The sequence below is a fragment of the Zalophus californianus genome, chromosome 10 (genome assembly GCF_009762305.2).
Source record: "Zalophus californianus isolate mZalCal1 chromosome 10, mZalCal1.pri.v2, whole genome shotgun sequence".
In the NCBI taxonomy this organism is placed as follows: Eukaryota; Metazoa; Chordata; class Mammalia; order Carnivora; family Otariidae; genus Zalophus; species Zalophus californianus.
The window spans coordinates 66,634,444-66,647,961 of NC_045604.1; the positions used below are offsets into that span (position 1 = coordinate 66,634,444).

Genomic DNA, 13,518 nt, shown 5'->3' on the forward strand with positions numbered 1-13,518 from the left:
GCTAACAATGGAAACTTTTTTTTTTAAGTGTTTCCCTCCCTTGGTCTTGCCAAGCAATAGAAAAAAAAAAAAAAAAAAAAGAAGAAAAGAAAAACTTGTTCCGCTGAGTTCAACCCCAGACGGGCTCACAACTTCCTTCCTGCTTTCCTCCCCCAAGCCCCCGCCTTTCTCCCTCCTCCCTCCTCCCCACCCCACCCCCCCACTTTTTTTTTTTTTTTTTAATCGCACATTGAACAAACACTGAAGTAGCCGGAGCAGAAGCTGACAGGAGTAGTGTCTGCACGGCCCAAAAGGGCGTGCGGGGCCGGTCCCGCGGAGCCTCCGCGCGATCGCCGGCCCCAGCCCGGGAGCTCTCCCCCAGCGTTCGCGCTCCCCTTTTTTGTCTTCCATAGCTCGCTCGGGAGGTTGATCCTGAGCTTTTTCACTTTTCAAGCCATCTTGTTCCTACGAGGTCTGCGTCCCTGGGCCGTACAATCTGCACGGGCCCGGGCAGCTGAGAAATTGCAGGTAAGTTTGGCGGCTTTTTCACGGCTCTCGCCTCCGAGCCCTCTCTCCCCTCCCCTGCCCCGGAGCCAACTTGGGCGTTCCGGGTTCTGGAAAGGCTCAGAGGTGGGCGGCGGGGACGCGGAAGGGGTGTGAGCCGGGACGGCGGCGGGAGCCGGGGCGCGGGGAGGGGAGGAGGGACGGGTTCGGGGTGTCCCTCCGGCTCGCCTTCCGGGCCGCCGGCCCCCGCCGCCTTCCCCGCGCGCTCCGGGCGTCCACGGCTCGGGCGGCCGGGCGGCTGGGCTGGCGCCGGGTGAGGCTGCCCAGGATGCGGACGAGCCCGGCCTCGGCGGCGCCTCCGCGTTCGGAGCGAGGGCCCGGGCGGGTGCGGAGCCGGGCTGCAGGCGCTCGGGCCCCGGGGTGCCTCTGAGTGGGCGCGGGTCCCGGTGCCGCAGAGGCAGCCGCGTCCTTGGGTACAGGGCGTGCGGAGGGCTGACTCCCCGTGCGCGCGCGTACACACACACACACACACACACACACACACACACACACACACACACACACACGCACACACACACACGCCTCCGTGGGGGGCGACGACAGGGAGCGGCGAATATTGGTTCCGGTACAGGGGACGTGCAGCGCCTCGGCCCCGGGCGCGCGCAGGCGCGCCCACACTCACAAAACACACTTGTTTGGGGACAGGCGACAAGGCCAGTGCTGAAAAATGCCTCGGCTGCGGCCCCACCGCGCGCCCGGGCCTCCGTAGGCCGAGGGACCCAGCCCCGAGCCCGGGGTCGGCGAGGTAAACGGCCGGCGCGCAGGCGTCTTCCCGCTGCCGGGCGCAGGTAGCGGCTGGGTAAGCAGGTCCCGCTCAGGTTCCCTCCAAGTGGGTCCCTGAGGCCGGAGAGGGTGGTGGCGGCAGAAGCCGCGGCCCAGGGGCGGTCTTCCCTCCCTCCCTCCCGCTTAAAGCAGGGTTTGCTCGGCCCGAGGAGACCCGCAGACGGTGGATGGGGTGTCCGCACCCTCGGAGAAATGCGAGCCAGCCGCGCCCGCACGCAGCACACTTAGGAACCAAGTAGGCATACGCAGGCCCCTGCCTGCCCGCGTGGCTCTGGGGAGGAATTTTAGAATTGGACTTTGCAGGGACCTCCAAGCGCACATCACACCCTGGGGTGAGGGGTGGGAGCGCACTCGGGAAGCTCACACCCGCAGCCGGGCTCTGTCCGCGCGGAGCCGCGCCCTCCCGGTGGCTGAAATGTCCAATGGCACCGGACCCCCGACAGACGGGGCTTCCGCGGGACGGCCGCCCCCGCCCGGTGTCCCCTTCCCGTCGCCCCCCTCCCCCGCCCTCCGGGGTCCTGACTTTACTCCTTGTGTCTCCACAGCGGAGCTGTCGTTTATGGAGCTTTGGGCGGGGGCTGAGCCCTCGGTGTTGGCCCCCCGCCCGCAGCCCAGGCCATGCCACCGCCTCGGCGCGCCCAGCCGCGGCCGCCGGGCCTCCGGGGCTGAGCCGGGAGCCGCGCGAGGAGGAGGCGCCGGCGGCGGAGCCCGCTCGGGAGCCGCGGCGGCGGGCAGCGCGGCGGACCCAGTACTATGGCTGTGTACTGCTATGCACTCAACAGCCTGGTGATCATGAATAGCGCCGAGCAGGTGAAGAGCGGCGGCCCCCGGCCTAGCAGCAGCGAGACGCCCCCGCCGCCGGGCAGGGCCGTGCTGAGCCCCGGCAGCGTTTTCAGCCCCGGGAGAGGCGCCTCTTTCCTCTTCCCCCCCGCCGAGTCGTTGTCGCCCGAGGAGCCCGGGAGCCCCGGGGGCTGGCGGAGCGGCCGGCGCAGGTTGAGCGGCGGCAGCGGCAGCGGCAGCAGCGTGGGCAGCCCGAGTTGGCCGGGCCGCCCGGGAGGGGACGGGCAGCAGGTGGTGACCGCCGGTTCCCTCTCCCCTCCGGGGCCGGAGGAGGCCCAGAGGAAGCTGCGAATCCTGCAGCGCGAGTTGCAGAATGTGCAGGTGAACCAGAAAGTGGGCATGTTCGAGGCGCACATCCAGGCGCAGAGCTTCGCCGTCCAAGCGCCCCGCAGCCCGCGTCTGGGCAGGGCTCGCTCGCCCTCCCCCTGCCCCCTCCGCAGCAGCAGTCAGCCCCCAGGGAGAGCCCTGGCTCAGAGCGAGGAACGGAGGACAAAGTCGTGGGGGGAGCAATGTCCAGAGACTGCAGAGGCCGGCTTTTCGGCCCGGAGAGGAAGGGCGCCGGGCCTGTGCCTCTCTGAGGGCGACGAGGGGGTGGCACATTTCCCCCGCCCGGCCGCCCCGTCAGGACCAGGGGCTCAGGGTGCAGCGGTTTCTGCAAGAATGGAGAAGGGGACCCCGGCCAGAACCCACTGTGGCTCACCCAGAGCTATGGAAGTTGACAAGAAAGTCTCTCCGCCTTCAGGGACGCGCAGCGGCCAAGCTCCCCCGTCCGGGCTGGCCAGCGTGAACTTAGGGATGGCCACAGAGGGGACAGCGAGAGCCACATCCAGTGGGCCACACCATCCGCAAGACGCTGGCTTCATTGAGCGGCCTGAGCGGGCCGACGAGCTCGGGGGTCTGCACCCTGGCGAATCCCTGGTGCAGAGTCAGGGGCAGTCTCTGGGCAGTCAGACAAGCCCAGCCCCGGAGAGGGGCAGGCCCCGCAGCGGAGAGCCCCCTGGGAAGGTGGGGAAAGGAGGTCCTCCCCGTGGCGCTCAGGGCCCTGGGGCGCCTGAAGCCGGAAGGCCAGAGGACAGGACTGTGAACGCGCAAAGCTCGGGGCTTTCTGAGGCCCCGAGCCGGTTCAGGCCACCCCAAGACCTGGGCTGTGTAGGCCCTGAGGTGACCCAGGGTGGGGCCCCAGTGATCAGGGAGTCTCCACAGCACTGCAGGGGAGTGGATGAAGGGTCTCCAACGGCGTGGGGCTTGCTTGGGGGCAACCGCTCTGCACAGCCAGGGACCCAGGAGGTGGACGCAGGAATTCCCTCTGGCCGAATGCTGGAGCTTTTGCCCTCCTGGGAAGCCGCGAAAGATTTGAAAGAACCTCCGTGCCTTCCTGGGGACAGGCTGGGGGTGCAGCCTGGGAGCTCCGGGCCTTGGCTGGGCCCCATGGAGGCAGCCCAGCTGGCTTGGACGTGTGGCACAGGGGTGCAGTCGGAGGGTGCTTGGGGAAGCCCCCAGCAGGACAGAGCTACCCACCCCAGCCCGGAGCTGCTCTCCCCAGATGGGAAGGACAAGCCTTCCCGGAGAGAGGCCTGCAGCCCCAGCAGTATACCTGCGGTGATCATCACAGACATGGGTGCCCAGGAGGATGGGACCTTGGAAGAGGTACAGGGAAGCCCCCGGGGTAGCCTGCCCTTGAGGAAACTGTCATCTTCATCTGCCTCCTCCACGGGCTTCTCCTCGTCCTATGAAGACTCAGAGGAAGACATCTCCAGTGACCCTGAGCGCTGCCTGGACCCCAACTCTGCCTTCCTGCATACCCTGGACCAGCAGAAGCCCAGAGTGGTAAGTCACATTCTGAGATTGTCCTTCAACTCCTTTGCACGCCCCTGTTGTTCTTACTTTGTACTGAGTCATGAAGACTCCGATCAGGGCCTGGGGCGGTCACAGCTTAGGATCGTCTTCAGGTGTGTGCTGGGGAGGTGGCTGGGCACTTTGTAGCGGGGACAGTAAATCCAGTCACTCTGCTTACCACTTCCGTGAACATCTTAAAAAACAATATTTAAGGTAACTTTCTGGCAGGTCACGGCTCCCTTCTCGGGGAGACAATATTCGTATTACCAGAAACTCCCTGATGAATCCCGGAAGATAATGAACAGAGCTGCTGAGTATAGCATTTGTCTGAACAGGCGAAACACTTAATTCTGTGATACCTTTGGGCAGAGGAAGACTGACAAGGTCATGAAATTATCTCGGCTTCTACTCGTAGGCCGGGAAAATGAGCCGTGTGATTCTGTGTCGGGGCTCTGAAACCTGGGGCTGTGCTTGGGCCAGTGTTCTGGGTGAAGAACCACCTGGCCTCAGGTGGTTAAGTCAGGACAGCGCAGTATTTGTGGGATCCGTGTAACTTAGATACAGTTTGATGTAGGAATTAAAACAAAAACCATGCTTTGAGCTACACAGACAATTTTTTAAAACAGCAGAATGTTATATTCGATTGTATTGCCTGAGCTAGGCACTGGGTGATACCTCTAGGTTAGAGAGTTCCTAATGCATATGCTTGCTGGCTGGTGTGGGTACATTTCAGGTATGTTTTCAGGTACATTTGTTTTGTTTTAAGAGTATTTATTTATTTATCTGAGAGAGCGAGCACAAGCAGGGGGGAGGAGCAGAGGGAGAGGGAGAAACAGATTCCCCGTTGAGCAGGAGCACCATGTGGGGCTCGATCCCAGGACCCCGCAATCGGGACCCTGAGCCGAAGGCAGACGCTTCACCTCCTGAGCCCCCCAGGGGCCCCTCAAGCGCCATTGTTTTGATTCATCCTACTAACATCTTTTTCTAGCCATGGCAGAAGACCGTTTATTTCTGTTACATAGTCAGTCTCAGTCCCAGGCTGTTTTTCACTCTTAGGAGGATCAGAGTGTCTTAACGGAAGATGTTAAGAGTTGAAGCTAGCGCTTCTGAAAAGGTCTGGACTTTCTCTTACTTTTCCAGAGTATGGGGGAATTTCCTAGTTTAGTGTGCAAGGGGAGGGGTTCTGGTGCTACGCTGGGGGAAGGTCTGCGTTTTATTGTAGTAGGAAGCCTTCTGACTGCATCTTGAGTATCAAATACTATTCATCCTATGGCAATAACTCCAACCACAGCTGCTCAGAACTTTATGTTTCTACTTCGCATCCTTCTCGAAGGTATTTTGGACCTCAAACCCCTTTGCTCTTGGACTTCCACTTAAGTAATCACAGTCTGAATTTTTGAAGACGAGGCATTCCTTTTCACGAGACAGTTTCTCCGATGATGGGGAGGCAAATGTGTATGCAAAATTTGGCCCCGATTAGCCTGCATTTTGTGGCGGGACAGGGCTGTGGGCACAGACACACCGGCTTGGTGGGAAGGAACGGTGCACCTGGGAAGGGATGGACACACTTCTCGATGTAGGTGCTCACATTTCTCTGACTTCGTGCCCACAATTATAGGCCTGGTGGAGAGGGTGGTCCTCGGTTCCACTCTTTCCATTTGCTTTCAAAACCCTGACCCGTCGCTGGCACAGCCAGGTCGCTTTAAGTTGTTCTCTAGTTTTCCATTCGGCCTGTCTAGTGGTGGATTAGCAGCTCCTGTTGGCTGTCCCTCAAAACTTCTGTGTCCCTTTGAGAAGGGCTGTTGTCTGGAAGTCAGCTGAAGGGGAGATCAATAAGGACAGGTGCTAATTTTTTTTTCACTTGCCAGAGAGATGCCAACTGAGAGGCCAGATGGTTGAGTGGTGTTCTGTGAGCTAACAGGTCCACAGGTAGAAATGAGGCCTGTCGGGTGCCTGGGGGGCTCAGTCCGTGAAGCCTCCGGCTCTTGGATCTCAGCTCAGGTCCTGATCTCAGGGTCCTGAGTTCAAGCCCCATGTTTAAAAATAAATGAAAATAAACAAATGAGGCCTGCCTGTTGGCCACCCACCCTCCCACCTGTACACAGGTTTTCAGATACCCACAGAGGAGAGCCAGGGAAAAGTCCCCTGCCAGCTTGGCTTTGAGTCACGTGAGGCCTAAGCGGGGCCTGTGTGGGGGAAAGGGTGGGTAACCAACTGGAAATGTTGGGAACCTAGGGACTTTTCAGCTGTTGGTTGAGTGCTTGCCTGATAAGCTAAGTTTTCTTTTTCTTGTACAGATTGTTATGGTGGAGCCTTATCTGTGAAACCAAACATCTGCTCATTGGGTCAAAAATCCCTTGATTACCTGATATTGATATTTTGTCTTTGGAAGGCCAGACATCTTGATTGACCCGGCCTTTTGGCTGGGCTCCTCAGTGCTTTGTAGATAAGCCTGCTGCTTCTGTGGGGCTGCACTGAGCTGCGGGTGCATACGCCCACAGCCGTTCACGCTCACGTGTGTGCACACTCACACACCCCCTCACAGTGCTCACACACACCCCGCTCCTGTTCACACTCACGTGCTCACACACCCTGACACGTGCTCACACACACGCCCACAGCCATTCACACTGACATGTGCTCACACTCACACGTGCTCTCACACACACGCCCTCACCTGTTCGCGCTCGTGTGTTCACACACCCTCACCTGTTCACACTCACACAACTCCTACCGTTCATGCTCATACGTGCTCACTCACACCCCCACCCATCACACACCCTCACCCATTCATGTTCACATGTGCTCACACTCACACACCCTCACCTGTTCACGCTCATATGTGATCACACACACCCCCTCACCCATTCACATTCACACGTGCTTACACTCACACCCTCACCCATTCATGCTCACACTCACACCTTCACTCATTTACACTCACACATGCTCACATCCACATCCACATTCACATTCACACATGTTGGCACACATGCTCACGTTCATCCTTGGCCTCACATGTTCATGCTCACACGTATGGGTTCACAAGCCTCACATGCTTAGGCACACACTCACACACACTCACACACCCTCACATTCATGCTCATACATGATCACACTCACACTCATTCACCCTTATGTGTTCGCACTCACAGTGCCCTCAGGTGCTCACACTCATATACACTCACCCTCACACATGCTCGCACACCCACTCACACCCACAGGTTTGAAATTGCATGTTCAGCCTCCCAGTCTTGCAGCTAGTCGCTGGCCCTCAGCCCCACACTGAGAATTTTTTTTTTTTTTTGCTGCCCTGCCTTTCCCCAGAGGGGAGGCCTTTTATGCCTTGTGCAGCTTGTTCTTTCCTTCTGCGGAGAAGTGACTGTGGGTGATGCTGTGCGGGCGGAGGCGACAGCCCAGGGAAGCCTGAAGCTGGCTGCTTTGTTCGCTCTCCCGCTGTTGGGTCCCCCTGCTGCTCATCACTGGTGGAAGCCCCACGGCCCGTGAACCGGAATCTAGAAGCCCTCCCTGTGGTTAAAAATAAAGTGAAAAGCAAATTGTTCGGGAGTGCACTCTGAAAATCACTTAGCCATTTAGATGATGCAAATTAGCCGTGGCCCTTTTACTGGAAGGGAATGTGGTCGGAAGGCTGATCTCCCCGCTTGCTTCCATGGGCAGGAGCTGTGCAGACAGCCTCAGATGCATGCACCGTGCCTCCGGTTTTCTGCTCCTGATGAGCCCGACCCACAGGCCTGTCCCTGAAGTCGAGTACTCCAAGGCTTCGCACCTGTCTGTTTATAAAGGCTCAGACACGAGACATTCGCTCAGAAGCAATTGTATTGCATGCCTTATGTCCGGGGCTTAAATTTAGGTACCTTCACACTTACTGTTCTCTATGGTCTGAACAGAAGTGAACTGCACTTGAGCAAGGATGGTGCTCTTGCTTGTTGTTCTTTAAGACAACTAAAAATCCCATTAGTACTTCTTGCCTTCCCTCTATCATTCCAAGTATGTGGGCCATGGAAACACCAGGTTTAATGGGTATGTTAAAATATGCATGCACCTTACTTTAGAAAGTAGATTTTATTGATTTATTCCAAAATTGTGTTATCAATTATGTGTACAGAAAATAAGACAAAACACTGGCCTGGTTACCTGGGGGATCCGTAAAGAAGTATCCTAAAAATTCTTGCCTTCTTGGTACTTAAGGGCCCTTGGAATTTTGTTTCCTTTGCTTTTTAAAAAAAATATTGACTAGTTCTGTGTTTGTTTGTTTTGGTGTGTGTGGTGTGTGTGTGTGTGTGTGTGAAAAACTAACTCACACATGTAGTAAAAAATTCAAACAGTTTAAAAATGGGGTTTTACGTGGGGGCCTGGCTGGCTCAGTCAGTGGAGCATGTGACTCTTGATCTCAGGGTTATGAATTTGAGCCATATGTTGGGTGTGGAGCCTACTTAAAAAGAACATTTAAAAAAGGTTAAAATGGTTTTATGTGGTTTTGAGAAGTCTAACACTTTTATTTTGGGTAAACCAAATTAAAATGTAAAAGCCTTAGAGGGGTATTTACCAAGAAATAAATGTAATGGTGAGAACCTTTAAATAGAACATTCTTTTCTGGATAAGAATATCAAAGGCTCGGATTTGTGGGGTTTGGGGTTCAGGCTGTACATGCTGTTTGCTTGAGATGGGGCACACTTCTTTTCTCTCGGAAAGCCGACAAGGCCTCGGCACATTTGCGATCTGGGAGGACCCCGTGTCGTCTGTGTGAGGTTCAGGCATTAGTTACTCTGCTCTGTTTAGGGATAAAGAAACCAAGACTCAGGGAGACAAAGAGACCCAAGGACGATCTCTGTGACTCAGTTTTCTCCTTTTAAAATGTGTGTATTTTGTGAAGATGATCTCCTGGAGGTCTCTCTAGTTCTGGCTCTGTGGCTGTATAATTCTAGACTTCTGAAGTAAAACCCAGCCTCTGTGAAGTCCGCCTCAGGGTGTCGGAACATGTCGCCCTCGGACACTGAGGCCCAAACTGGGCACATTTAATTTTGTGCTTTTACTTAAAACCCATTAATCGATGTACCTCTCTTTGCCAGAGGACCGGTCCTTTGTCACATCACATTGCAAAAGTGTTATAAATCCTCGGTGCCGCACCCGAGATAATCAAAAATAGACTGTCATTAGAGGCGGTTGTGCTCAGATGCCAGGACACTAACCTGAAAAGATGCATTCCATTCCCTGTTGTATTTCAGTTTGCAAACTCTCCTGCACAGATGATTGTTTTATCAAAGGGGGAGTATAGAGAAAAGGGGAGATCGATGGAGAGGCATTGCAGAAACACAGCTCGGGATTTACCTGGCCTTCAGGTGTTACAAGAAAAATGTGTTAAACAAACCAGGTGCTGCTTTTAGAGAGACGCATTTCAGGTGTTGGATAAATCATTTTCGGGACTTTTGTTTTTAAGCGTTGAAGTCGCTTCTCTGATTTTGTTGGCACGTACCCATCGCCTGTAGTCACAGATTAGATTAGTTCTGTGTAGTTTATTTATACTCCTAGGGGGATCGATAAGATTGTCGAGGCCTATTTTATTTTGGCAGCTTTCAACCTAGTTAGCTAAAGGCAGAATCATAAAGTATTTAATGGGGAAAGAGTTTTAGATCTTGGTAGAAAAAACTGTGTAGACTTCCGGTAATCAGCAGGTGATTGATTTAGAATTAACTCAGGAACCCCTAACCCGTGTTGAGGTCACATCTTTGGGGTGGAAGGTTCTCTGGTTTTGACGGAAGACAAGGCCTGGGCATTGCAGGTTGTGACGCTGAACCCTCAAACCTGGGACAGAGTGTGCCTTGCAGGGATTTTTTTTCCTGACCAGGTACACTTGGCTCCGGGGAAAGACGTATTTTTTGCGAATCAGGGAGCACACTGTTGAGGAAATCAAACCCAACCCAAATGTGAACTCTTTCATACTATGAAAAGCCATGGAGAGCGCCAACTTCTGTTTGAACATCTGGATGTCCAGTTCTCCCGAGACCGCGAGCGCCCCTCCTAGGATGGGATACTATTGACTTGGTGAGTCGAGGTCATTGGCGCTATCGGCTGTCTTGGCGCACGGAGCAGGAGCACCCAGCATCGTAGCTGTCCCTCAGACCAGTGGCCCCAGTGCACCTGGCAGTGGAGGCCGCCTCAGAGGTCTGGAAGAACCTGCCATCCCGGTCCCAGGACCCTCCCTCCAGTCACACGTTACTTGCTGTAGTTCTGACACCAACCTTGAGTCTCACTGCGGTCCTCCCAGACCCCTGGTCATGCATTTTTCCAGGAGTGAACTCTTGTTTTAAAGACAATTCAGCCTGGGTGGCTCCATCAGTTAAGCATCTGCCTTCAGCTCAAGTCATGATCCCGGGGTCCTGGGATCGAGTACCACATCGGGCTCCCTGCTCAGCGGGGAGCCTGCTTCCCCCTCTCCCTCTAATCCCCCTCCCCACTTGTGCTCTCTTTCGGTCTCAGATAAATAAATAAAATCTATTTTAAAAAAAGACAACTCAGTTCTCCTTGGCTGAAAGACACCATGCATGTATATGAATCCCATTAGGAAGCCGAGCCTCTGTTCTTGGTGTTAAAAAAATAACAAGAACTTTTCTATAGTGTACGTAGTTAGCGTAATACAAAGCTGGGTCTGGGAGAGGCTCTAAAGCTCATTTCCTCCATTGCCCACATTTTACGGTTGAGGAACGCCCAAGTCCAGAGAAGGTTCAATACAGTGACAAGACCCACGTTTACAATTCTATTCACTTAAAAACCTTGCTTAGTGGACAGGCTCCTTACTTCCCCTGGGAGAGCCTCCTTGGCTTTAAACACAGCGCATGTTTTCAAAAAAGGTTTGTTAAGGGGAGGGAGGGATGGCTAAGTGAATGACCGACAGTACGTCCGCTGTGTTACCTACCCATGAAGGAAACGTCAAACCATCTAGAAGGTGGAGAACAAAGAAAGGGGAAAAGGAACAATGAAGGCGAGCTTACTGCTTCCTCCTGCAAACTCACTGGCATAGGGGTGAGGGTACTCGACCATCCCAGTCTGCGCCTGGCCTGCAGGCCCCGCGGGAGGTGGAGAGACAAGTGTGACCTCACGGGCCGCTGTGCATCGAGTCAAAGTGCCCAGCACCACACCTAGCATGTGGGAGAGGCTCAGCAGGTGTTAGTCGAGGTGGCTCGGGAGACATTCTGAGCTCTGGCGAGGCAGCGTCTGCCTGGAAAATCTGCCGGGCCCCTTGCAAGAAATGCTCAGTAGCAGTCCTCGGATTTTGTTTAGGTTCCACTTGCATCACACTAGAATCCTGGGAAGCGAGTCTCGCCCAGCCAAAATGGAATGCAATGAATTTCTCAAAGGCCCGGATTCCCAGGCCAGCTGTGAATCCGTCCCAGGCAGTGGACGTGGTGGGACATCGGGAATGAGGCTGGCTGCCCCTTCTGTCTCTGGTTCCTAGAGTGGTTTCCCTTCGTTCAGTCTCGGGGATGGGAGTCCATTACACCGGAGGATCCGGGGACACCTGGCGACTAGCTCGGTCACAGCGCATTGGCAGGGGAGACCCTGCCAATGCTGTCACTGGAAGGCGGCACCTGGCAGGCCTTCTCTGATGAGGAGTGACTTGTGATAAGTCACTGCGCAGGCTTTTGACTAACTGGTCGGGCGTGTTTCTCGAGAATTCCATTAAGAATTAGCTGTTAGAAATCGGATCTTTCCCCTCTGTTGAGCTTTACTTGGGCATTTTATTGACTGGATATCCACTGGTGGAAGGCCATTCAGTAGAAGGTTCCTCTGCAGGCCTCTTGTCAATACTACACATTCCTTATTTCCTGAAATGTTTACTCCTCTTTTGCACCGAGTTTTACAAGGAACCAGAAAGGAGCAGCTACAGACAGCACGCAGAACGAGCCTCTGCAGTTCATCTTTACGTATAATTTAAGGGGGGAAAACGCTGTGACTCCCACCTTGGAATCAGTCGGAAAACTTCTCACCCGGCCCGGGGCTGCGGGTGGTGAATTTTCAACTCAAGAAGAGCCTCCCCTGTGAAGTTCACTGTTATCCTGTTCATCTAGCATTTTACTTTTGTGGTAAGGTTCTGGTGGAAAGGGAAGATGAAACGATCAGCATCTCGAACGGCGGCCTGGAGATTATTTCCGTTGACCTGGTGACTAAGATTAGGGGTGGCCCAATTTAGAGGTGATACGGTGTATTACTGGCGCGGGGCGAGGCCCCACGCGGCCCAGCAGATCTCCTCCCGCAGGTTCTCCCTTTGCCCGCGTTTGTAAAGTTGGTCTCAGTGCATCAGAACGCAGGGACAGGGGACTTGTGCCTTCGGCACTGGGGGCTCCGAGAGCAGTTTACTTTCTTCACCCCTTTTGAAGGGTCCTCTGCCTTCTGCACCCCCCCCCACCACCACCACTTTCATCAGAACGAATAAACTGATGGTCCTGTTTTCCAAGAAGAAGCTTTAATACCTTCTATCCCATCACGCTTACCACTTTCCTACTCTGCAGGGAGGGTCCAGCCGGCCTTAGGGGCAGGGACGGAGGGATTTGGGGGCCGGCCATCCCCCAGCATGATCTTCAGTCTCTCTTGGTAGGCTGCCAGCTGCTGGGGCCTGGGCGGTTCCAGGGGGAGGTCAGTGCACCCCCCGGGCAGTTTCCAGCAAGTGCTTTTCCAAGTTCACGGACATTCTTTCCAGGCTCAGCTCAATTTGTTTTCTTCTTCTCTATGGCAATTGATGACTGAGTTGTCAAGTGTGTGAGTCTGCAGGATCTCCCGTGAAGGGCTTCCTCCAGAGTGGCACGGGAGCTGGCTCTTTCTCTAATCTTCTGCTGTGCATGGGTGTGGCCTGTTGTGTTGTGTTTTTACAAGTTAGCTCCCCGAAGAGCAGATTTAACAAAGTGCACCTCTTCACTATGGGGAGACTGCCCCGGTTGGGGTAGGGAGAGGAACTTGGGAGTATCACTTCTGTAATGCTTAAGATGCTTATCTAACCTGAATCTGCCAGCAGGAAACTGAAAAGGCCCATGTATGACAATGACATAGACAGTTTGATCTCTTAACAATGTCAAGTGGAAAATCCAACCGCAGCTGGTAGCTTAAGAAACGGCTGGGACGTTTTGGTGGGACTGCCAATCCTCACACCCAGGTTGCTGAGCCAAGGGGAGGAAATGTGGCTACTCAGTGGTGGAGCTGGGGGGTTGGGAAGATGCCGTTCGGGTTTGAGAAACTATTGGAAAATCCTCACGGATGCAGAAATGGCTAATGTGGCAGACATTTTGAATGCCTTAGAGTTGGTATTGTATTTTAAGATTTTTATGTATTTATTTGAGAGAGAGAGCGCGCACATGAGAGGGGGGAGGGGCAGAGGCAGAGGGAGAAGCAGACTCCCCGCTGAGCAGGGAGCCCGACTCGGGACTCAATCCCAGGACCCTGGGATCATGACCTGAGCCGAAGGCAGACGCTTCACCGTCTGAGCCCCCCAGGCGCCCCTCTAGT

General features: G+C 54.8%; 1 protein-coding gene across 5 annotated transcripts in view; it reads left to right on the forward strand.

The window, feature by feature from the left end:
• The first annotated feature begins 230 nt into the window (after window positions 1-230).
• ITPKB (inositol-trisphosphate 3-kinase B) overlaps window positions 231-13,518 on the forward strand; it is an 86,925-nt gene continuing 73,637 nt past the window's right edge. Inside the window, exons 1-3 of one of the 5 annotated variants that reach the window (XM_027611762.1) lie at window positions 231-507; window positions 1,189-1,342; window positions 1,872-3,993. In XM_027611762.1, coding sequence (XP_027467563.1) covers window positions 2,080-3,993 — 1,914 coding nt within the window. In that variant the 5' untranslated portion in view covers window positions 231-507; window positions 1,189-1,342; window positions 1,872-2,079. Of the gene's footprint in view, window positions 508-1,188; window positions 1,343-1,403; window positions 1,562-1,871; window positions 3,994-13,518 lie in introns of those variants that run through there. The other 4 variants (XM_027611763.1, XM_027611761.1, XM_027611764.2 and 1 more) reach the window with 4 other exon arrangements.